Genomic DNA, 24,748 nt, shown 5'->3' on the forward strand with positions numbered 1-24,748 from the left:
TCCTACGAAGGCGGCAGGCTCGACCAAGGAACCACTAGCACATCAATGGGCATCTTAAGGCTTCAAAGACTACATATTAGTCCCCCTTCCTTATTATCTCTAGCGCTAAGTGTCACCTGTCTGTGGCACGTACCACCTAAACCAGGCAACATGTACTGGGTACGATCCAGCCAGTTAAGCATCAGAGTTTAGCTTAGTCATCTGTTCTGTCTGCTACTAAGAAGAAGGAGCTGAGCATTCCTCAAAAGTATCATTGAAGATCCTCTTCTTCTTCACACGCTGTATTGAGGTCTCTTCGTAAAGTCGTTGCGAAATCATTTTTGAAATGACGCTAACTCCTATTCAAGAACATGTAATCGAACTCGTCTCCCCCATAAAATTCCACCAAAGCTTCATATTACCAGCGACAGATACACATGGAGCACTAAAAGTTAGTTATGCGGTTTCTGGTATACCGGTAGGAGAAGATGCACCGACGATTGTGTTTTGTGGGGGTATGTTTGGGAGTCGGTGGATGGCGGTCTTTAATGATTTTCTGGCCACCAAGGTTGGTGTGAGAGTGCTCTATATTGATAGGTAAGGTATATTTAAATCTCTATTTCTTTGGACTTCGTGGCCATGTCGAAGAATTGGATGTACCTGGTCTACGGTCTTGCACGTGATGGTTCATTTTTTGCACAAGCAAATACATTCTTCTCAGCAAACTCCAGACTCTAGACTCTCTAACACACTTCACAGACCTGGATTTGGCAGCTCCACTCCCGTCCCTTTGAATCAACGCATCTCCACGTTCCTGGAAACCATCCCCGCCCTCCTCCGCCATCTAAACATCGCCCACATCTCTCTCGCAAGCCACAGCTCCGGCACGATCTTCGCGCTGAACCTCCTTGCCGCACACCCAGACCTTCTCTCCCCCTCCAACCCCAGCCTCACCCTCTTCGCACCCTGGGTCCACCAATCCCTCACCGGTAATACATCTCTCACCGTAGCCGCTATCCTACCGAACAATCTTCTCAACCACTGGAATGCGCTCACGGGGTTTATGATCAACACGGCGGTGCCCACTGTCGGCGCGAGTATTGGTGTGAGCAGCGGTGCGATCTCATCTTTAACAGGACTATTCAAGGATAATTCCGTCCCGAAACAGAAAGTCACAGATGCTAATAACAGGTGTTTGGAGCTTTGTGGTATAGACTACAAGGCGACGCAAGAGCTTTCTAATTTTGCCATGAAGTGCGCTTTTGCAGAAGAGACCAAGGGGGCGAATGACGAGGCGCGGCTCTGCTTGAAGAGCGTACCTGGAGAATGTTCGTGGGAGGCTGCGGAAAGCTATCCGGAGCTTGTGCGGAACCTGAAAGTCGCCTGGGAACAGAGAGTCGAGGAGGGAAAGGCACCGTTAAGCTTACGACTGGTGTATGCAGAGGACGATGTGATGATTGGGGAGAAGGGGAGGCTGTATTTCGAGGGATGTTGGGCGGAAGGGAAGGGTGGGCGGGGTATCGAGGTGTGGAGTACGAAGGCGATGGGGACGAATCATGATACTTTGGTAGATTGCACGAAGGAGTGGCTTAGGGAAATGATGGAGTCCGCGAAGTTGTAAGCCCAGCTAGGACCGCGATTGAACAGAAGTCGCAGGAACTTTGGTCGTGTAAGATGCTATATCTATATAATTGCATGGTTCGAGGATGGATATGAGGTGATCAACTTGGAGGATATTTCAGAAGATGATTCTATGCCTTTGTCCCATAGAGGCGGCTGAGACATCGCGAGGATGTAGACGAGATAAAGCCATCAGGGCATCCTATCATAGGATATTCGAATACCCCATCTGCTATCCCCACTATCAAGGACCCCTCAACGATTTATAGCAGTGCAGTGCTACTCATAAACCAATAAGCGCACGCGTAAAGCTAATCGGCAATGTCTTCGGCGTTTAACAAAGACTCTGTATAATTTAATTTAAGCAAAAACATTCCGCAAACCAGCTAAGACTTTATTAGAGTGGTTTGAAGTCTCCTTATGTTTACGACGTATTAACCCTCATTCAAGGAAATCGAACTTGAGCACCCATCCGAAGTCGGATGGCTGCTTGGAAAACTCAGTCAGTCTGGTTTTACGGAGAGCGTCCCGGTGGGGTATGAGTCTATTTGTTTTGCACTTTTCTTTGCCCTATTTTTGCATTTGGATTTGATACTGGGTCGTAGAAAGAAGCCTTGAAGATGTATTTCAAGTTTTTTTGCCATTTCTTTCATTCCTTTTTTTGCAAGTCAAGGTTCAGGTTGAACCGAACCTGCTCGCTTAAAAAAAGGGGCAGTTTCAACCGCACTTCTGGCAGCTCATATTCAACAGGTGGACATGCTACAGAGTTTTCTAAAATCTAAATGTAAGCTTTGATTAAGATCCCGAAGTATGGGGATGGATTAATTATGTTATCTCACGAATTATTTAGAGAAAGGCTCATATAGCACCATTTTACCAGACCAAATCCACCCATCTCTCATAGATACGCTGTGAAGACTTTTTCCTTCACTAAAGCTTTAATACCTTGACTTTGAATCCGACAGTAGTGAGCCTGCCCTGCTTCCCCGTCTCGAATCCATACTAACCGCTCCAGCAAATCTTCATCCTCCGATAAAGCAAGAAGAGAGCACACGCGAGAACAGCCCATCTCAAAAAACCCCCTACTCCCAGAAACTCAGCATCGTCGATTTAGAATCGAAACGCTATCGAGGATTATGGATGGACGAACGGCGCGACGTCCACTATATCGAAAAGCGCCTGCACGAAATCGGACGGAGGCTCAATAAGATACCAGAAGCAAATTCATCCATCTCGAAAAGCACCGAACCATTCGAACAGCTGTCAAAAATCTCCTTCCCCTCTACAGTATCATCCCAAAATACCCTTCAAGCTCCTCGCACAAGCGCGCTGTTTCCCTTCAGATAGCTACAAAGATTGGTTCGGGGGGTGGACCTACAACTGAGGAGAATATCAGAGCTGTGTATAGATATGTCCTTGACATACACATCCCGACCTATTGCGAGAAACCAAAAAAGCTAGTCAGTATCTCTCCCCTCTCCATCGGCCTCAGAGTGCCATTCAGAGACACGGGAGTCCTCGGCGTCGATGAGCCCCTTGCAGTCCTTGCCAGGATAGCAGACAGCGGAGAACACAACCCCGACAAAACCCACCTATGTCTCTTCAAGGAAGCTTGGGACCAGACATCCATTGTGTATATGGTAGAGCGGGAGATGGGGTCCGACGGCCCACTCATTGACATCGAGGCGAAGTGGCGGAGAGAAGCAGGCGAGGAGCCGTGGAAGGAACAGGTGGATTGGAACGTCACATACGATAAAGGGTGTACATGGAAAGAGTGGTGCGAGCAATTTTCCGGGCCTGAGATACAAGATCGTGGGATTTTGCTGCTGCTTATGCTTGTTTTAATACCTAATTTCCAGGGGATGTCGGAGCAGATGTTGGGACTGCGCGGTGGAGATCTGGACGCGTTCCAGGTTCGGTGGATTGCGAAGTATGTTGAGCGGGAAGTGCCAGCGTTGATGGAGTTGGTACAGATGTTGAATCCGTGGGCAATTGAGATGTTTCAGAGGGGGTATATGAGCTCTGCTGATCAGAGAGTGTTTAATATGGCATTGGATAGATTTATGGAAGAGCAGTGAGGAGCGCTGTAATTGGAGAATTTGGCTTGACTATTGTATAGAACATCACTGTTAGAAATATATGGATCAGAATGTTAATAGTATATAAGACAGACACAGATGATTTGGGATTGTATTTATTAACATATACCGTAGAAAGGGTAGTGTTGAATACTGTAACATTGTGGTGGCATTGTAATGTTCAAGGAACGACGTTGGAGGACGTTAAGGTGAAGTGCGATTGTTCCTGCCTTGTTGCCGAGGCTCAAATTTTCCATGATCGCAGCTTCCCCACCACATCCCACCACGAGCTCTTCCACCACCATCAAACCTGTCCAACATCCCTCTTAATTATTTCAAGATGCTGTTCTTCAGGTTCGCACACCATTGACCCCATCTCTAGCTTTGATTGGACTTCTGCTAATTCTGCAATCTGTCAACAGCTTCTTCAAGACCCTAGTTGACCACGAAGTCACCGTCGAACTCAAGAACGATATCCAGATCAAGGGCACCTTGAAATCAGTCGACCAATACCTCAATATCAAACTCGATGACATACAGGTGGTGGAGGAACTGAAATATCCTCACTTGGTGAGTTTCTCGCCCAGGCGCAAGAGTCTCGCAACGACGTCTATGGCATACATCAAGGACTTTGTGGCTAATGATGGACCGTCTAGTCTTCGGTCAAGAATGTTTTCATCAGAGGGAGCGTGGTAAGATATGTGCATTTACCTGGAGGTGCGGTAGATACGGCGTTATTGGAAGATGGTAGGTTTCCATATCTGCGCTCCGTTTTCTGTCGCTATGCTAAACTTATTATAGCTACACGGAGAGAAGCAGCGCAACAGGCCCAGAAAACAAAGTAAGATGGATAGATTGGTTACGGGGAATGCAGGGAAAATACCCAGGTTGTGTTGGAGCAGTGCGGGGGACCCGACGAGCATTGAGGGTCCCACCTCAGCATTCGTGAGCAAATGCTTCCTCGAGTCAGGAGCTTCTCTTCTCTTGCTCCTGATCTAGTGTTTCTGGGGCGTATCAAGGTGGTCTATAGCATAGCATTGAGCATGGAGTTCAGGGGTTAAGCCACCCTTCAGAGGGTCAAAAGCTTTGAGAAACGCCATGCAAACTGAATAATAGATTCGTTCAATTCAAGAGGTCAATTTTGTCCTGAATGCACCCTGCGTGACCCCAAGTGCCGGTATCTTTGAACAGATGTGAAAATGTTGATTTCAATCACCTGATGGCAAATCACGCGACTACGCGTCAATGATTATCGCGTTTCCCAAGAGATTCTTCCGTCTTTGTCTTGCCACAACAAGCCCAAGCAAATACTCAACCATCAGCTCAATCATCCATCTTACGCAGGAAGATCTTTGATTGCCACACGAGCGTAGAAGAACTGCTTATGACCGAGGCTGCAGTCGCCCTCGGAGCCTACGACGAACGCCTTTCCGAACTGATGGATAATTAACTACCAGGCATGTTTCGAAACCCACGAGAAAATTCCAAGACATCGATTGAGGCACCTCTAAAACCCTCGACTGGCAGACCACCGACACCACCGAACGGTATCTCCAACCCTCATCCACTACCATCCGCAATGGCGAGTCGAAGCTCTACGAAACCACTCACGCCACGTCCGAACTCGAAATCAAACGTGCCAATGCCGAATCGGCCGAGCACCAAGAAAGCCGCTCCCTCGAGGACTCCAAAGAAGGGCAATAATAGCATCCTAAATTTCTTTAAGAAAGTCGATTCTCCTATGAAAGATGACTCGATTTTCCTGTCTCAGGGATCTCAAGCCAACCAGCTCCCTGCGCATCCAGCACTCGGTGCTGATATTTTAGACGAGGCATTGGATGATATATATGGGGACAACGAGATTGAGAGGTTCAACGAGAAAGCAGGGCCCGTGAAGAAGCGAAAGACGTTGAACACAGGCTCACTGAGCGGGGCAGATAAGAATGGCGAAGAGGATGTATCAATGGATGTTGATGGTACCGGATTTCTCGGAAAATCTCTCCCAGCAAAGGATGCTTGTACACCACCTCCTCCACAACCTGCTACCAAGTTCAAATCAAAGAAGCCGCGGCGAAAAGGACCCTTCCTCTCGGACTCAGAAAGTGATTACGAAATTGACTTCGAGACTAACAAAGCCAACCAAGCTATTGCTCTAGGGGCGGAAAAGAGGGAGCTTCGAACTCGTGTCTCGAAACAACCAGATTCGAACGAAGTAGTGGAGACGAACCCCGTAGAGCAAGAAGACATACTAGTAAACCAACCTGTCGTGCCAGAAGTGAAGTCTGTCAGGCCACTGTATAGGCGGCGAACAAGAGTACCTGTTGCAAAAGCACAAGCAAAGTGGGAGGCTCTACAACCTAGCTCGAGATCCTCAAGTAGATCAAGCTCGGATCGTGGTTCAGAGGGGAAGATGTCTAGCCCGGTAGAATTACCAAAGGAAGAGAGTCCAGCCCTGCCGGACATTCCGACTTTGAAAAAGGAAGCTACTAGTATTGATGAATGGAGCAAGTTTGATGATTTCGAAGAGTTTCCTGATGATGAATTCGCTGACGGCGAAGAGTTTGTGGAGAGGAAGTGGATGGAGGAACAAGCAAGGCTGGAGGCAGCAGAAGCCGGGCAAGAGTTTAATGGCAATGACCATGACCATGTCGACGGAATGGCCCCAGAAGAAGAAATGATGGCCTCTTGTCCGATTTGCAGTGTCCACCTTGGTGGAATTACCCCTGATGAAGCTACGAGACATGTCAATGGCTGTCTGGATGGTAATCCGATACCCTTGCCAAAGCTCGTCAAAACAGAATCTTCAGAGGTGAAGATGATGCCCCAAGGAGCCAGCAGTCGCTTCGCGCGAAAGGCAGCAGTACCTAGACCAGGTCAAGCAAATCCGATCGAAGCTGATGGAAAGGATGTCACGGCTACGTCTGCATTCTCAAAAATCATGTCAGGTCATGCAGAAGACGCCGCCTGGGCTACTGCGGCAGCTGCTGAAAACTCCTCGAGAGGAAAGCCTGCTTACCAGAGGACTTGTCCTTTTTACAAGATCATGCCTGGTTTCTTCATTTGTGTCGATGCTTTCAGATACGGTGCTGTTCAGGGTTGTAATGCATACTTTTTAAGTCATTTCCACAGTGACCATTATATTGGTTTGACAGCTTCATGGTGTCATGGTCCGATATATTGCAGTAAGGTTACGGGCAATCTGGTCAAGCAGCAATTACGAGTTGATCCTAAGTGGGTAGTGTCTTTGGATTTTGAGGAACGATCTGAAGTTCCTGGCACGCAAGGAGTAGCAGTCACAATGATACCTGCAAATCATTGCCCCGGCAGTTCTCTCTTCCTATTCGAAAAGGTCATAGGGAAAGGAAACACTCCTAAGATCCAACGTGTTCTCCACTGTGGCGACTTTCGCGCCTGTCCAGCGCATCTCACTCATCCACTCCTGATGCCAAACATCGTCGACTCTCTTACAAGCAAGACAAAACAGCAAAAGGTTGATGTCTGCTACCTAGATACAACCTACCTCAATCCACGCTACGCTTTCCCCTCGCAAGAAGAAGTCATTAAAGCATGTGCAGACATGTGTGTATCCCTGAAAAAGGAACGCGCCGAAGATGGTGACGCTTGGGAGACAGCCAAACGTGAGCGCGCCGGTTCCAGCATGGCGAAATTCATCGCCTCAGCACCTGCCCCCAAGCCTGAAGATGACAGTATAGCCATGTCTCTCAACTCCGAAAAGGCTCGAGGAAGACTACTGATCGTGTGTGGGACCTACAGCATTGGTAAAGAGCGCATTTGTATGGGTATCGCTCGAGCTCTCGACTGCAAGATCTGGGCTCCCCCAGGCAAGATGCGCATTTGTGCCGCGCTGGAAGATCCAGAACTGATGAGCCGCATGACGGATGATCCGAAGGAGGCGCAAATCCATATGCAGATGCTGATGGAAATTCGGCCGGAGACGTTACATGAGTATCTGACTGGGTATAAGCCGCATTTTAGTCGGATCGTGGGATTCAGGCCTAGTGGGTGGAATTACAAGCCACCTACTTCGAGGTACGTGCCTTGTTCTCAGCCCCGTATTAGGAGTTTATTTCTAACAACCTAAACAGATTAACCACCTCCCCGACCCTCCAAAACATCCTACACTCCCCCTCCTGGTCCTCGCACTTCTCCCTGCACGACCTAACACCCCAACGCGGCTCCACACGCGAAGCATCCTGTTTCGGCGTCCCTTACTCAGAGCATAGCTCGTTCCGCGAACTTACCATGTTTGTTTGTGCCTTGAGGATTGAAAAGATCGTGCCGACGGTTAATGTGGGAAGTGCGGCGAGTCGGAGTAAGATGAAGGTGTGGATCGAGAGGTGGCTTGCGGAGAGGAGAAAGAACGGCACGATTACGCTGGGGAGTGGGGAGGATCAGGTTAGATGGTAGATTATGGTGTTGGGGTATGTAGGTGGGTGGGATGGCTGGTGTTTTCGGATTGCTGGTTGTCACTGGTTGTCATGAGACATAGGCTGTCGGTTTGGTACTCCTTTTAGGATGTGTATAATGACCGAATGAATATACAGGCATTTAGATGTCTAGTATGCATATCTCTGATGGAAGGTCTGTGTTTCTCCTGAGTCTCCTGCCAAATGATTAAGTACTCACAGATCACATTAAAATCCACCTTTTACACTTCTCGGTCCCCCCCTTAACACAACAGAGAGCTCCCGTGCACGTGCTCCATCCACGTGCTGTGCTCAGTATTTTGCCGACTTCCAAACAACTTCAATATTTTGATAAGAAAACCAGACATAAATACGTCTTAGGCTCAGTCGTTCTTTTATTGAGCATATTCGTAGTTCTGTTGAATCTCAGTCATCAGAGCCAGCGCACTGCCAGCGACACCCAAAATTATCTCCTGATCGTTTCAGAGTCAAATGTCAATGGCGTTAAACGGAGGTTCGGTCAGCTCTGACCATAGCTTTAATCCCGATGATATTTAATCAGCAATTGAAAGAAGTGGGCTTGATGCATAAACGGTCAGCGCTCAGATTGAGCAAACTCAGATGGCGCGGGCGTGGGTTCAGTCGAATGACGCCCAACAAGTACCCCTCCCTTCTTGGACTTCCCCGAACGCTTAGCTCGAGACATTGAAGGACTTCCAAAAGACGCTAGACAGCTTTCAAAGCTCACTATGCAGGACTGCCAACATAGTCTTACGACCAAAGCTCAGGCCGCTACATATCCTGGACATGCCTAACGAGATACTTGTCAAAATATTCCACCATGTGAAAGCATGGGGTCATTTCAATACTGAGCGTCGTTTCGTCGAAGATATATTCAATGTTCGTGAAATCCAGAGTCTAAGGCTTACATACCAGAGATTTCATGATACCAGCTCTCATCTGCTCATCCATGATCCCCTCGATGTCGAATCAATTCCATCGTCTTTCTCACATTTTGCAATGGTATCTCGCCATCCCATCATCAGTAAAGGTATGAAAGCCGTTCGGGTAATCCTTCTACTCTACAATAAGTTCATTAAATCACGCGAGCTATCAAAACACCCGTCAAGCTTCCCATTCCATACCCTCGCTCTAGCCATCCATCCTCATATCCTCATATCCGTCCCGCCTAAGCCTTCTTCCACGCCTTCCGCTTACTCCGTACTCATCCAGAAAGAAATCAGTTCCAGTCCCAATATTCTCAGCGCAGAAACACACACACATGTCGTCTCTTTAACCACTCAGCGCTAAGCAGCGCCCAACGTGCCGAGACGTACCTAGACGCCCTTTAAGCTTTGTGGCGGCGGATGGCTGAGGCGATCTATGCATGCACAGAACACGTTGTTCCCAAGGCGTTAACGGTACTGCCGCGTTAGCCAAGTCCTGTGAGTATATGTACCCCGGGTTTGCCGATGTGTAGTGTATTTCGGGACCTTGGGCTTGGCTTGATTTGGCTGGTGGAAGGAATGGAGATATGGGATGGGATGGGATGGGATGAAGGAAGGAAGGAATTGTTCGTGTTTGGATAGGGGGGGGGGGGGATTTGGAGATGAGATGGGATGGACGTATGGGAAGCGAGGATATATAAACGTGGTTTGATATTGGTGCCTTAGAAGAGAGGGATTATATCAGGCATCAATGGCATGAATAGGGGAAGACCGATTATCTCTCGATAGGATGGATTGGAATTGGAATTGAAAGTGGTGATGTAGAGTTTATGAGTAGTATCTGTTGACTGGGTGGATGTTCAATTGTTGCGGCTATTTCGCTGTTATAGTTAGTAACCTAAATATCTCGTGACTATTGACAATGTACGGTATTGAATATCAGCTGAAAGTCGAATCGATAGAAAAAACCTCGACTGGGATGTCGAGGTCCATCACCGCCTCGCTTACTCGCATCCCAGTGCTCACCCCTGCAAAAAGCGGAGATCTGCTGCATTAGCGCCCGAACTCCCATCCGGGGTTCTTTCACCAGCCAGATGGAAACGTGCTCGATCCTCGGCTTCTGATTGGTCGGTTTTGACGACAATCAAAAACTTCAGATGGCCAGCGCAGATTTCACTTTTTCTTCTGTGGCAAGAAAGTCAGATGGACATTCCAAGCATACGCGTGTATGTCGGGAAGATCTAGACTTATGTTTAGGTGGTTTCATATCTAGTCTATGGTAAAGACATGCCGCAGCTGAGCTAAGTAGGTATGAATAACAACAGCCGTTTCTGTCGCCCATGAAGCTGAAATCCTATATTGAGACCTATCATCCAAGCGTCGGTCGGTCCCTTCCGCATCTCCGGGTAGAAGTAATGCTAAAGTGGATAGGAAAACCCGAAAACTCGTGTGCGATCGCTGCTCCCGGCATAAAGCCAGAGTCGGACTACCTATGCAGCTGCAGTGCAACACCTCAAAGAACTAACAAAGAAAGGGAGCTCTTGAGGCACGATGGACTGAAAGTCATGAACAATAAGATATAAATCGGCATTGAAGCTACCGTATATTCCAAACCCGGATTATTTCTCCAAGCTTCAACCCCGGATGATTTGCAAAATAATTGACAAGTTGCGCCCCACAAAAACAGGAGACTAGAATGCTTAATGGTTAGCCGGTCTTGGCCGATATACACGCCACCCACTTGAAGCTTCAAAGCTCCTTCCTAAGACCATGAATCCCGGTTACTAACTCCCTACGGAGTAGTATGCCGCCGTAATATGACCACCAAGACGATGCCATAAAAGTCAAATCCTATTATCCCGGGAATTTCTTTTTCATTTTGCGCCCCTCGGCCCTCGGGTCTCGACGAATTTTCGAAAAAGAAAACATATATAGAAAAACCATAATTTGTCCAATGAGGGCACGTTAGCGCACCTTTAATCATCCTGCATCAAGTTAACCCGTCATATTGGTTTCCGAGTCCATGTGTTTACCATTACCCACTTATTGACTACTGCAGCATCCACTCCACTCCACATCCTACCTATGTTCTACTTTTTCTATCCACCTCCCTAGCGCCATTTGTCAATTATATCATTCTTTCATCCCCCGTCAACTTCGACTTTCATCCTTCACCTCTCGTTGCGATCACAACCTCCAACCCGCCTCCCCATCCCACCCCCAATCACCCAGGTCATCTTCGACCAACAGCAAGATGGGTGACGAACTCCACCACCACAGACATCATGCCCCAACCAATTACGGCATGGTCAGCGCTCCGCACGGTCCCGAAACTGGTGACGATCACGCTTCCTTCACCAACCAGCCAGGCACCGACAGAGATCTAGAGACAGCAATTTTCAAGTCCCTCTTGTACCCCTCTGATACCTATACCACCGATGGCGTCTACTGGGCTGATCTACCCTTCTGGAAGCAAGTCGCCTTCAACAATAAAGTCGATAGTGATGAAGCCAAGAAGGAGCTGGGTCAGATTGGAGCAATGATGAAGAAGGATCCTCTGAGCCCTATTGTTTGGTACTTTAAGAACGCTGTGCTTCCTGGAGCTGGTCTCGGTCTGGAAGGGTAATTTTTGTTCTCCGTTTTGTGTGATGATGTGACTGACCCTCTCATAGTTACGTCCTGTTCTCTATTGGTAACTTGACACCCCTTTTCCAAGGAGTCTGGAAGACCTGCTGGAAGACCTTTGAGGTTTGTAATGAAACCTGGATTAATTCTGTTCAATACCTCGAGGTTTGCGGTATCATTGTTGGTCAGATTCTTGTTGGTATTATTGGTGACGGGTGAGTTCTCTACCCCAACTTACTAGTCAATGCTAATATTATCTAGTATTGGCCGTCGCTGGGGTCTTATTCAAGATGCCCTTATCATGTTTGTTGGCCTCATCATGCTTACCGCATCCTGGGGTACTACCTTGAACGGTTGGGTCATCTGTTACGCCTGGTCGCTCTTCTTCTACAGTATCGGTGTTGGTGGAGAATATCCCATGACTGCTACAGCCGCCATGGAAAATGCCACAGGTTCCGGCAAGATCTCTACCAAGGAAGATCGTCTTCATCGTGGTCGCAAGGTCACTATGGCTTTCTTAATGCAGGGATGGGGACAATTCTTCAACCAAGTTATCCTGATCATCGCCCTTTTCATCTTCCACCACGGCAGTGCCAAGCCACCATACTCGGAAGTTGCAGCTCAATGGGTTTACCGGGTTTCTTTCGCAATTCCTGCCATTGGTACCCTTTGGCTCGTCTACTACCGTTACTACAAGATGCCTCTTGCTTCCAAAGCTTTGGACGCAGCCAAGAAGAAGGCTAGCGTAACTGGATACGATGTCAAATCTTTGAAGCTAACTTGCAATCACTTCGGCGGACGTCTTATTGCAACTGCTGGCGCATGGTACTGCAACGACGTCTTCTTCTACGGCAACAAACTCTTCCAATCTCAATTCATCTCCGTCCTCTCCCCAACCCCTAAAGGACACCCGACCAACATCATGACCGGCTGGCTCTGGAACCTTGTCAACGTCGGAGTCTCCCTCTGCGGCTACTACCTCGCATCCTTCCTCATTGACAACAAAACCGTCGGTCGCAAACGCATGCAACAACTCGGCTTCGCCATGGACTTTGTCCTCTTCCTCGTCCCCGCTCTACACTACAACTACTACGCTAAAGAAAAAGCCCATATCCCAGCCTTCCAAACAATGTACTTCCTCTCCTCCTTCTTCAACCAATTCGGTCCCAACTGCACTACTTTCCTGGTCGCCGCCGAAGTATACCCCACTCCCATCCGCGCCTCCGCGCACGGCTTCTCCGCCGCATGCGGAAAACTCGGCGCGCTGACCGCTGCCGTGCTGTACAGCTATATCGAAGATAAAACGAAATTCATGGTCGTGCCTTGGTTCGGTCTCGCCGGCATGATCATCACGGCCGTCTTCCTCCCAGATACCACGGGCCTAGATCTCAAAGAGCAAGAGCGCCGCTTCAAGTACATCCAAGAGGGCCGCGAGACGGAATACCACGGCATCGCCATCAACCCGCACCATCTGTCCTGGTGGGAGCGCATACGCGGCGTCGGCAAGCATTATAATCCGGCGATGGATTACGAGAGTAAGATGGCTGATATGCGTGCTGATTGGGCGAGCAAGCAACAGGTGAGGGCCGAGAAGGCGAACACTGAAAAGGGCGTTGGTGGAGGTGAGGGTGTGCTTGCTGATGATGATGATGCGTTTGAGGATGAGTATAATGAGGATATGCATCGGTATTTCAAGGATGGGCCTGGGGGTGTCAAGATGCCCAAAGCAGAGATGTCGACAGCGAGCGGTAGCGAGATGTCGAATGAGAAGAGCGATGATGATGCAGTGGCTGTAGCACCTGCTAAATGATTGAGAATTGTTTTTGGGTTTAAGGCGTTAAGCTAGGCTAAGCTGGTATATAGCTTGGGCATAGATAAGGATTCTATCCTATGACTATAAAATGAATAAAAGTGTAAATTAAAAACACCTATACACTATAAAATGCACATATTCTATAAGCTAATAAAATAATCGTTAAAATACCTACCTACACTATTAGTACCACAGGTATCGTATCAAGCAATAGTGATCACTTCTTGCTAGCTAGTAGCTAAGACCTGATTCTGTATATTGCATTCGTGTTGTCTTAGCTACGTGTAGATAATAAGGCGAAGAGGTTACCTATGCCTTTGCATCGCCTAGTCATCGACGGTAGTGTTATGTGACTACCTATCCTACCTATATTAAGATCTCTCTATGCCTGAAGCCTTTAGGTTATATAGGCAAGATCGGCTAAGTCCGAATAGAAGCCGAGTTTGAACTCTCTTTTCTCTTTTCAAGACTTAGCTCTTAACTAGCGCGCTCTCACTTGTATAGAGGCTTGCTAAGAATGCTTACTAGCGCATTTATTAGCTTAATTGAGAAGCGCTAGTACAAAAGCTATGTCTGTTATACCAAAAAGTCCCTTTTACTTCACTCGTCCCTCTACTTGATGTGACTATTATAGACATAAACACTAGGTTTATAGAAAGCACCGCATATATAGGTCTCGAAACATCGCCATCCCCGAGCCTCCTTAAGTGTAAGCCATTTACATTCTCAAATGTTATACATAACGCTATACGATGTCAAAGATCCGTCGTTCTGCTATTTCACAATACAAGCCCCAGAACACATTTTTAAATGATTGGTCTAGTGAATAGCTCCTCTTCATGATACTTACCCTCGAGAACGTGTTTGTCTTACCTTCGACTGCTTTAAGAACAATGCCTTGTATTCCAATTGATATTATAGATCTTAATACCGGCAAAAGAACAGTGGCTGATATGCTATCACTTCGTAATGTCTATAAGATGTGGTTGGAGTAGGGTGGGACCGATATAAAATGTCCCCCATCAGATTCTCGAGACGGATACTAGGTTCTTGGAAGCTGGAGTCGTTGGCACAAAAACGTAACACGAATCCCGCCTTGCCGTCATCGAGCTTCCTTGTGGGTCAAACGGGGATTAATAGTCCACGTACAGTCATTGAGTTAGACATGACCGGGCCAAACGGATTTAAGCGTGCCAAGTCGTAGCTGACTTCCAATATTTCGACATCTTCCGCGAATTCATTTTCCTCTCTCGAGTAGTACTGGGTATGACCGGTCACCGCGGCCCAAGTCCTAAATACCAAAGAGGCTAGAGGTCACGTTTTTTTCGATATATTATATATACCTATACCTACCCGATCCAAGACATCATCTATTGTCGATATGATAATAATTGCATGTGCGAAACATCATACTAATACCAATAATCCCTTTCTCCAGGCAGCATACCATTGACCTCCCCTCCCTGCTTCCCAACCACAATCTTGCCCATTCCCCGCTTGAGGAACTGTCCATCTGTAACTTCACCAACGATGCCACCTCCATCACGATCCCACACCTTCTTGCCCCTCAACAGCGTAAACCGTGGCCAGTTCTTGACGTGCATACCCTCGTACGGCGTATAGTCCACCCCATGATGCAGATTCTTCTGCTCAATCGTCACTCCCTCCTTGAAATCTCCCTCGCCATACCAGATAACCAAATCTGCATCATAGCCCGGTGCGATATTGCCCTTGGTGCCTTCCAAGCCGTACAGCTTGGCGGGATCCGAGGAAGTCAACTGCACGAAACGCTGCAGACTCAATCTGGAGTCCTTTTCCCGGCCCGCGTAACTGAATAGGAGAGGGAGTCTGGTTTCGACTCCCGGGACTCCGTTGGGGATATCCCTATACCTCATAATGCCATCTTTCAAGCCCAGCTTCTTTCCCCCGGCATGGTCGTACGTGGACGGCGCATGGTCAGAGCTGAATGTAGTGAACGTCCCATTCGCGATTCCGCGCCACATGGCCTCGAGATCTTTCGGATCGTGTCGCAGCGGCGGGCTGCACACACATTTGGCGCCGGCGAAGGTATCTTGGGGGTTGCCCTTCAGGCGCTCGGAGAGGAGGAAGAGATACTGCGGGCAGGTCTCTGCATGGATAGGCAGCATCCGCGTCTGCGCTTTCCGCACATGCTTCATGGCGACCTCGGAGCTCATGTGCACGATTAGAATCGGGGTGTCGGTGAGCTCTGCGAGACTGATGATGCGGTACGTAGCTTCGTTCTCGGCGATTTGCGGCCGCGAGATGGCGTGGAAGAAGGGGTCGGTGTGGCCGGCTGCTTCGAGACGGTCGGTGATGAGGGAGATGATGTCGCTGTTCTCTGCGTGTATCATGGTTGTGAAACCAAGAGCACGGGCGGACATGAGGACATCGAGGAGTTGCGAGTCGCCGAGTTTCATGGGCTCGTAAGTCATGTATAATTTGACACTCGTGATGCCTCGCTTGATGAGGAGGGGCATCTCAGTGCTCATGATTTCAGGCGTGGGGTTCGTGAGGATGAGATGGATGCCATAATCGCAGTAAGTTTGGTCTTTGGCGCGGAGGAGATAGTTGTCCAAGCAAGGGATTACGCTGGTTTCCGTCTTGAGCTGAGAGGCAAAAGCCAGGACGGTGGTTGTTCCACCAGCGATAGCACTGCGGCTGCCGGTGGTGAAGTTGTCCCCAGTTGGACTGTTGTTTTGGGCAAAGTGGACATGAGAGTCTACGCCTCCGGGGGTGATGAATCCTCCCTTTGCATCAATGACTTGGGTGTCTGCATCTCGTGGAAGAGAAGTGCCAAGACAGGAAATTTTGCCATCTTTGATGCCAATTTCTATCCCTAGGGGAAGGACTTCGCTTGCTGTGACCTAGAGACGTTTTAGCAATTGCATATAAAATCAACCATATGTTCATAATTCTAAAGATCAAAATAGCTGGCCATTCCAGCCTGTCCCGACTAACTGCCAGTCTTCTCCCACTTGGAATGCACTACGAAAGAAAAATCAAGCTCATTTCTCGGTTTGGATCAAAGCCAACTCCTTCCTCATGCATACTTCCAAAGTGCTAGCCATCTATAAAAACCAAGGAGCCAAAAGAAATGGCAAAAAAAAAAAAACTAAAAACATACAACAGCAGGTATTCGCTGGTGGTCACCCACCCAACTACTAATCTGCCGATCTGAGGCTTATGTATGGCAGAGCGGACGGGATGCCCAGTTCTCCTCAGTCTGTGGTCGTATGTACCAGCAATATCTTTATTTCAAAATATATACCCCCTTCCAATCTTCGAAAACAACCAAGAAAAAGGCGTTGGACCGACTTCGTGGCCGCCCCTTTACGCAAGCGAATACCTTTTTTTTTATGCGGCCTTGACGCAGGGCAGGGGTTTGGGGGAGATGAACATAACATGTATTTGGAATAGGGAAGAAGGTACGGAGTATGCAGAATAATGATCTGAAGTAAGCAAACTGATGAAGAGGGAAAGTAACGTACAATGATCCCATTCTCAATCACCAAATCGAACATTTTGTCGGTCGTCCTGTTTTTTTCTGTTTTCCTTCTTCCCACCTAACATCGCAACTGCTCCAGCTCCTTAACAACCCGTCCAAAACCACCCCATTCCTGAAATCAATCCCTACCGTGACTTAAAATGCCATCGTCCCACTGGCTCCACTTCGTCTTCTTTGCGTAACCCAACCATCCCACCCCCAATGTTTCTTTTTGTTAGGGTGTTCTAGATTTCCCACTCGTACTTGTCTTGTTCTGGTTTTGGTGCTGATAGGCTGTTGGCCGACGGGCAAGCAGGGGCGTGTGGCGGGTAGATGGAAAGGTGGAGGTGGAAAGTGGAAAGGGGCTAGGAAATATGCAGGGCGATAAGATAGGGGTCCGCGAAGGTGAAGCTAGAAGAGGGGTGATAGTACCTAATGAAGGGCAAAGGCAAGGGCAAGCATGTAAGAGTGGATTGAAAAGATATTGTTTAATAGTTCCCCGCGATGAGACGGAAGATGATGCGAAGGAGATACATGAGCATGCCGATACAAGCCCGAAGGGTGCTGCGACGGGCCGGACGGGGAGAAGCTTGAAGGTGGGATGAAATAGGAGCTTGGACTTGAAGCTTTGGAGATGTAGAAAATTATTTGAAAGCTGCTTGCTTTCCTTTGCGGTGCTTTTTTCAAATTTACTTTTCTAATTCTATTATTCTATTCCCAACTTCAAGTCCACCTCTCACAGTACCTCAATCCACAATGGCACCACGAACCTTGAAGATCGCAGCGGCCCAAATGGGTCCTGTCCATCTCACATCCAAACGCCCAGAGACCCTCTCCCGAATGATCACCCTTCTGCAATCTGCCTCTTCCCTCGGCGCCCAGCTCGTCCTCTTCCCCGAAACAGCATTCACGACCTTCTTCCCGCGGCACTTAATCCCCTCGCAAGAACTAGACACCTATTTCGAACACAGCGACAATCTGCCTGATGCTGAAAACACCAAGCCCCTTTTCGACGAGGCGAAGAAACTGGGCATCGATATCTCGGTGGGTTTTGCTGAGCGCGCCGAAGATGGGAAGGGGTATAATACGAGTGTGTATTTTTCGGCGAAGAAGGGCGAGGTGATTGCGAAGTATAGGAAAGTGCATTTGCCGGGGACGAAAGAACCGTTTGAGAATCCCGACGCTGTGAACCAGCTTGAGAAGCGGTATTTCGAGCCTGGTAATTTGGGGTTCCAAGCATTCCGAGCCCCGGATTTGGTTGAGGGGGCTGTGAAGAAGGGTAATGGGGTAGAGGCAGCGCTAGGGAAGGGCGATCCAGTGATGGGCATGATGATCTGTAATGATCGGCGGTGGGTTGAGGGATGGAGGATCTATGGTATGCAGGGCGTGGAAGTTGTGTTGTGCGGGTATAACACTGCGGGCTTCGCGCCGGATCTGTGGGGGACGAGGAAGGTGATGACGCCGGAGGAGGCGGAGAAAGATGCGGTATTCCATCATAAGCTGGTCATGCAAGGTAATTCGTATATGAATTCTTGCTTCTCGGTCAGTGCGGCGAAAGCTGGGCTGGAGGACGGCAAGTATGATTTGATTGGCGGCAGTTGTATTACTTCGCCAGAGGGACATGTGTTGGCGGAGGCGAAGGGGAAGGGTGACGAGATTGTTTTTGCAGAGCTGGATTTGGAGGATTGCAGACAGGGGAAGGAGAAGACTTTTGATTTTGATAGACATAGGAGGATTGATCAGTATGGACCGATCACGCAGCAGACTGGTGTTGTGGAGCCTGATTTGCTTGAATAGGGACAAAGAAAAGAAGACTTCTTGTAAATATTTCGTAGACCAATTTAGAACTGACATTGAACTATGCCTTTATGTTTTGAATCGTGAAAGAGCTAAATGGGAAGAGTTAAATATGAAATTGAGTAAATGCGCCAGAACAAGGAAACATGAGACTCAACACTTCGAGATTAAATTATTAGAATTTTGTTTACAGCCAGTCTTGACCTCTCGCTTTTCTCCCTTCTTGAGCACTCCTGTAAATACCTCCTTTCGCAGTAACATGTCCCTCCCTTACCAATCCTATCAAGAGTTGCACCCCAACTCCAACCCCGTCGATAACTTGCGCTGTTGCATCTTTCGCACCAACAGCCTCCTCACACTTAATCTTCATATCAGTCATTCCTGCACAGCCTAGAGCAATGCAATCCGCTCCTTTTTCATACACAAGTCTTTTTGCAGCTTCTCCAAGTAATCCCAAGACTTTATCCCTGGGCAAGCTCTCCAACTCCAGAACTCCCAAGTTCGTCGCCTCACACCCAACAGAGAAGCCCTCAAAACCGTAATACCTGATAGCGTCTTCATGCATGATCCTGCTCCTCCCACCAGTTGCAACAACACCCAGTCGCCCACCAAGCATCCGAGCTGCGTAGAGGGAAGCTTCCATGATCCCAATCACGGGACCCGAAAGCTCTTCCCGAAGTGCGTTGATGAGAGGATGGGCACTGAAGCATGCAACCAGGAATGCATCATAGCTGGAGGCAATGGGTACTACGCCACGTATAGCTGCAGCTGCTGATAGAACTCCATCCAGATGGCCTTCTATGGCCGACGGAGTGGGATGCGGAGATGTGAAGCCGGTGACGGTGCAGTGAGGTGATAGAGTGCTTTCGAGTGACCGTAAGCATGCCTCTGTCATGGAGGATGTGCCATTGGGGTTTATGAGAAGAATATTGATGACTTTGGTAGAAGATCCCGTAACCGATGGGAGTGTGAGTTGTTCGGACATGATGATTTGAGGAAGTTGAAGCGAATAGGGGTAAGGGGTCAAAATCCAGAAACGCAAACAATTAATATTCAACCAATTGGAAAAACAAAGACCAGCTGACTGACTCGATCACAAAGAGATAAGTAGAAGGAATCAGACGCCACTTTAAGAAGTGCTATATAATTAATTGTATAAATCCCTCTCGTGTGTTTGCTGGGGCCAGACTGGGGCAGACTTACTGCTATAGTAGATGGTACATGTATTCGGATTTTACTGGTAGCAACATAGATAACACGGGCAACCTTTTGGCCGGTGGACATAAAGATGGCTTTTTCCAGAACAGCGTCCGTGATGTGATGTTTCAACGGCAGCGCCCCGCATTTGGCGTAATGTGATGGACAAGGTGTCTGCGACTTGAACGTTCCGAATAATATTACGACAATATTAATGGATCACCGCGAGATCTTAAGCATTAGTAGGATCCACGCCCGCCCGCCCGCCGCCAGCCAGCCAGCCAGCCCGGAATCGTCGCATTGTCCTCCTGTCTTACGTGAAGAGAAAGTCTGGAGAGAAAGGAGGAGTGAAAGCGCAAACGAGAGTGAAAGTGGAACCGGTCTCTATCCTGCCCTGCACCCCGATGCGACGATAACGATAAGGCATGCACATGATTGCTTTTTCAACCTCTAGAGAGCTATCCGATCACCTTCACCATACTGCACTGGACTGACGAGACTACTGACTGGACTGGATGGACTGGACTATACCGTCGTATCGTCCGTGTTCGTGTCCGAGATTCCGCTCCCTCCCAGATGGATCCAATTCATTCCCAATCGCAATCGCAATCGCAATCGCAATCGCAATCCAACTCCCAACCCCATTCCCACTCTCACAACTTCGCGCAACCCTCGCTCTCACCCACCGAATTTTTCAATGGCTTGGAGCTGACCACGCCGACGGCGATCCAGCCCGGCCCACGATCCTACAAGTCCCGTAAATATCGCCCGTGTGACTTCTGTCGCGCTCGCCAGGTCGCCTGCAAGATCGATATCACCCCGCCGTGTTCTTTATGTGCCTCTCATGGCCGCCAATGTACTTTTGTCGAGCGGCCAAAGAAGAAGAGGAGACCGAATGCCTCCAATGGCGAGCCGAGTGGATCTGGAAGTTCAGGTGCGTCCCATGTTCATTGTTCATGCAGAAGCGGAAGCGGAAGCAGAAGAGGAGAAGAGAGGAAGGGTTCCCAAGAAAGGAGAAGAAATGATGCGATGGAACGGGGCGGGGTTAGGAACGGGCCCAAGAAGCTTCTCATTTTTATAGATCGTCTTACTAACGCCTCGTTGCTCTTTTCAAGCAGCTCCTATCCAGCACTTTGATGTTGCCACGGCCCAATTGAGCCCGGGGTTCATGGCCCAATACAACCATGAGAACTCCTTCAACGGCCTGAATAGCAGCGACAGTCTCGATGCCAACGGCTCTCCTACCAACCTGCACCCGCTAGCCTCGACCCAAGATGACTCTCCTATATACAATATGGACCCGTACTTGCAAATGATGTCGGACGGTGTGAGGATACGGCCGCTGGACTCCTCAATGGGGTTCGCAAGGCTAATTGGGGAAACGGGAGAGTCAAATCCGTACCTGCTACGGCACTATCCCTACAACGAGAGCGATGAATGTACCATATCGAAGTTGACATACCGACGGATAAAGAGTACATCAAACCAAAACATATTACCAGGCGAGAAGGGCGAACCCCCAGTGGTGTTCATGCTGGCGAACGACAGCCTAGCGCAGAAAGGAGAGCCTCGAGTCGAGGATGAAGTTCTTGCAAAAGCGCGGGCAGATATCACAGGCATGTTCACTGAACAGGAAGCCTTAAGATTAATCGGCCTCTTTTTTCGATTTGTATATCCATATTTTCCCATTCTTTGTAAAAGCGAGCTTTACCCCAACGGGTCTTTATCCCCTGCAGTCTTACATATATTACCGATCTCCTTATTGTCCGCCATTTATGCTACGGCCTTGCCATTTATGTTATATGATGATCTTCTGGCTACGACTATTGTTCATGCACCACCCCCTTCTCACCAGCTGTTTCGATACTCTTGGACTGCGGTTACTCAAGAACTACATACCCCACGGCTTGCAACTCTACAGGCATGTCTTTTGTTACTCCAACGAGCTCCTACCAATCGCTACACGACCGACACCCCTTGGAAAACCAGTCTCGTGGGATGGACTGTCAGTCTAGCTCAGACTCTTGGCCTCACTCGAGAGTGTAGTGATTGGTCTAGTCTACCAGCCTGGGAAAGCACTCTCCGAAAACGGCTATGGTATGGTGTCTTCATCATGGACAAATGGGCGTCGCTTGGAGCCGGGATGCCTAGTCACATACGAACAGAGGACTACGACGTCCTCCACCTCTCCGACGCAGACCTTGAGCCGCCATCATTAGACCCAAACTCAAACAATGCATCCAGCTTCCTCGAACCAGAAGCAGAATACAACCACTTCCGCCTACTATCTGAACTAACTTTAATATTAAGCGACATCATGGACTCATACTACACTCTCCGGGCTACACAACGGACTTCAAAGGATTTTACTCTTTCACTGGACCTCGCCCGCCCACTCCGGTCTCAATTGAAGGCTTGGAATGATTCGTTGCCTCCCGCCCTAGCTCTTCGACAACCAGAGCGAGTGGACTCAAGAGGCATGGCTCGTCTCAGTGGAAACCCCTCACTCTCACTGGCCTATATCGTAGCCACGATGACTCTCTTCCGGGCTCTACTCCGACCACTTGAAAACCTGACCAATGTGGAAGAGGAAGACCGTCGTATTGTAGGAAGCCAATTAGCTGTACGAGCAGGGGCGAAAGAGTGCGCCAAGGAGGTAGTAGAATTTGTAGAAAACTTGGGAAGAGGGGCTTTAGATGCATTTTGGCATTCTTGTAAGCAAATGAAACTCATCTCATACCTACTGGCACAGCTTCTAACAACTAACAGGGTCGCGCGCAAATTTCGCAATCGCCTCATCTTTCCTAATGCAACTCCTCGTGACATCCAATGACCAAGCCGAAACAAACGAGATCAACGACTTGGTAGCACGCTGGCGATGGGCTATGCGGCTCGGGAGCGGGAGTACTGGGAATGGATTAATGAGTTTGGGATTGCTTAGGCTGGATGGACTGTTGTTGGAAAACGGGACAGTGCAGCCTGCAGCCGGTGGCTAATAAAGTCAGCGAAAGAAAGCGACAATGAAAGGAGTTATCAGGCTAATTAAGTCAAGTAGCATTTTATGGGAGGGATTTCCGATCTGTCTGCGAGCGTGTAGATGTATTATTAACGAGATATGTATGCTCTTATGTGGCATGTGCGCAAATTACAATTTTTGAATGCTTCTCGTTGAGGGCTTGCTAGTACCTGTTCAGCCCTATATTGCTTGCTTTCCTAGGCAATTATAGGCATCTCATCCGATCTTTCTAGCTGGTTCAGCGTTAAGCTCTCCACTCCAGAGGGCAAACTTTGGAAGAAGGTAGAAAGGCTCCCTTCAGCTCGAGGAAAGAGCCCCCACAGCATCATACCAAGGTTTTGCCCCAGCGATGCAGAGCTCATTACACTTAATGCATCACGTGATGTTCTGGAACAGGCACAGCTAGCAAAGAGAAGGAAGTATCATATACTCTTGAATAATAGTCATTCTATGCTCCTAAAAATAAAGACTATTGTTCTATTCTAGAAGTAGAGATTTGCAAGCAGGAAGATAAAAGAAACGTGATCTCGCTAAACAAAAAGCCCCCCTTTCCCATATGCAGAACCGCGAGCACGTCCTTCCACTTCCCCAAAGCAAAAAGACAAAAGAACGGCAGCTTCCATCTGCAGATAAGGCGCCCGCATCGTCAAGAACTCGCGTAAGCCCAGGTCCAATCAAAGCATTAACACCTCCAGCAATTACGAGATCAGTTTCTTTAGCCGACAAGGCTTGTCGTCCATGATGAACTGCAACTAGAGAAGAAGCGCAGGCTGCATCAATGGCACTACTAGGCCCCATCAATTCTAAGAGGTATGAAATTCGATTGGGGATTCCGCAAAAGGCGGTGCCTACTCCACCTAAGCTGGAGTCGTGCTCAGAATCATGAGGAGTAAAGACAGCTTTTACAACGCCAGATTACAACGATGAAGACGACATTGTATTCCCAGAACCAAGTCAGAAACAGAGACAAAAGAAGCCCAGAAAACCTAATAGGACAAGTTAATTGCAAGTATCAGGAAACATACATTAACGAAAAATTTCTTGCCGATTGCAAGAACATCTTAAGAATATCGGCCGACTCACGTAATGGAAAAAGAAAAATGGTCCAAATGATGACTTGCTCATAGTAAGCGCTTAATCAATGGCGGCATAAACCAGTTACCAGGTATTCCCGAGGTGGAGAGCAGTGGAAGAGGCAGCCACTTGTTGCAAATAATCTCGGACGGATAATGCTTGTCGGATGCATCTTGAGCGTCGCCCTACATCTTTCGTTTCTAAGATGGACGGTAGTTGGTAGGGAAAGATGGAAGACGAAGAAATAACATAGAGTGATGCTTGTAATAAATCTGGCGTTTCGGCCGAGTGTCTGTGGTTCTGTGTAACATGAGAGCCTCCCCATGATTCGTCCAAGCTTTTCGACCGAGGGGCCGCTTTCACATAGAGGTATTCCAAAGCGTTTGAGTCAGTGAAGTTATTGTAGATATAATTGCCATTTATCCATTCATACCTACCATCAAACTTATCCTTGCTTCAGGAGTCGCGAATCACGACTAACCGTACAATATTCACCGTGCAATGCGGGGTTCATTGACTAGAGTAGTACCTGGTAGTATCGAGTAGGAAATGATCATCTTTCAGGCTAAATATATATATTTCATGCCCCATTCCCCCCCCCCCCCCCCAAGCCTCGTTCCACAACCCCAACCTGTCTATACCGTCACAGCTAATGTGGAGTATCACACCA

The 24,748-nt window shown here is 48.4% G+C and overlaps 8 protein-coding genes across 8 annotated transcripts; 6 read left to right on the forward strand and 2 right to left on the reverse strand.

Moving 5' to 3' along the window:
• Positions 1-325: 325 nt before the first annotated feature.
• LHYA1_G002006 (uncharacterized protein) lies at positions 326-3,677 on the forward strand (the record flags this gene model as incomplete). The annotated part of the gene is made up of 4 exons (XM_031146984.1): positions 326-576; positions 739-1,596; positions 2,565-2,886; positions 2,943-3,677. 4 exons carry the CDS (start codon positions 326-328, stop codon positions 3,675-3,677), a joined length of 2,166 nt encoding a protein of 721 aa, XP_031008580.1.
• Positions 3,678-4,017: 340 nt separating this feature from the next.
• LSM2 (U6 snRNA-associated Sm-like protein LSm2) lies at positions 4,018-4,522 on the forward strand (the record flags this gene model as incomplete). The annotated part of the gene is made up of 4 exons (XM_031146985.1): positions 4,018-4,031; positions 4,100-4,247; positions 4,334-4,424; positions 4,479-4,522. 4 exons carry the CDS (start codon positions 4,018-4,020, stop codon positions 4,520-4,522), a joined length of 297 nt encoding a protein of 98 aa, XP_031008581.1.
• A 614-nt stretch (positions 4,523-5,136) lies between these two features.
• On the forward strand, positions 5,137-8,105 carry pso2 (DNA cross-link repair protein; the record flags this gene model as incomplete). The annotated part of the gene is made up of 2 exons (XM_031146986.1): positions 5,137-7,727; positions 7,784-8,105. The coding sequence occupies 2 exons, from the start codon at positions 5,137-5,139 to the stop codon at positions 8,103-8,105; spliced, it is 2,913 nt and encodes a 970-aa protein (XP_031008574.1).
• Positions 8,106-11,305: 3,200 nt separating this feature from the next.
• On the forward strand, positions 11,306-13,486 carry PTH1-2 (Inorganic phosphate transporter 1-2; the record flags this gene model as incomplete). Its single annotated transcript, XM_031146987.1, has 3 exons — positions 11,306-11,673; positions 11,724-11,891; positions 11,938-13,486. The coding sequence occupies 3 exons, from the start codon at positions 11,306-11,308 to the stop codon at positions 13,484-13,486; spliced, it is 2,085 nt and encodes a 694-aa protein (XP_031008575.1).
• A 1,415-nt stretch (positions 13,487-14,901) lies between these two features.
• On the reverse strand, positions 14,902-17,031 carry PYD2_1 (Dihydropyrimidinase; the record flags this gene model as incomplete). The annotated part of the gene is made up of 2 exons (XM_031146988.1): positions 14,902-16,374; positions 16,999-17,031. 2 exons carry the CDS (start codon positions 17,029-17,031, stop codon positions 14,902-14,904), a joined length of 1,506 nt encoding a protein of 501 aa, XP_031008616.1.
• A 719-nt stretch (positions 17,032-17,750) lies between these two features.
• DCAS (N-carbamoyl-D-amino acid hydrolase) lies at positions 17,751-18,791 on the forward strand (the record flags this gene model as incomplete). The annotated part of the gene is made up of 1 exon (XM_031146989.1): positions 17,751-18,791. The coding sequence occupies one exon, from the start codon at positions 17,751-17,753 to the stop codon at positions 18,789-18,791; it is 1,041 nt and encodes a 346-aa protein (XP_031008615.1).
• A 187-nt stretch (positions 18,792-18,978) lies between these two features.
• On the reverse strand, positions 18,979-19,776 carry LHYA1_G002012 (Uncharacterized protein; the record flags this gene model as incomplete). Its single annotated transcript, XM_031146990.1, has 1 exon — positions 18,979-19,776. One exon carries the CDS (start codon positions 19,774-19,776, stop codon positions 18,979-18,981), a length of 798 nt encoding a protein of 265 aa, XP_031008614.1.
• A 788-nt stretch (positions 19,777-20,564) lies between these two features.
• DAL81_1 (Transcriptional activator protein) lies at positions 20,565-22,984 on the forward strand (the record flags this gene model as incomplete). The annotated part of the gene is made up of 3 exons (XM_031146991.1): positions 20,565-21,032; positions 21,118-22,702; positions 22,758-22,984. The coding sequence occupies 3 exons, from the start codon at positions 20,565-20,567 to the stop codon at positions 22,982-22,984; spliced, it is 2,280 nt and encodes a 759-aa protein (XP_031008613.1).
• Between the last annotated feature and the right edge of the window lie 1,764 nt (positions 22,985-24,748).

Source organism: Lachnellula hyalina (genome assembly GCF_007821495.1).
Source record: "Lachnellula hyalina strain CBS 185.66 chromosome Unknown contig00014, whole genome shotgun sequence".
Classification (NCBI taxonomy): domain Eukaryota; kingdom Fungi; phylum Ascomycota; class Leotiomycetes; order Helotiales; family Lachnaceae; genus Lachnellula; species Lachnellula hyalina.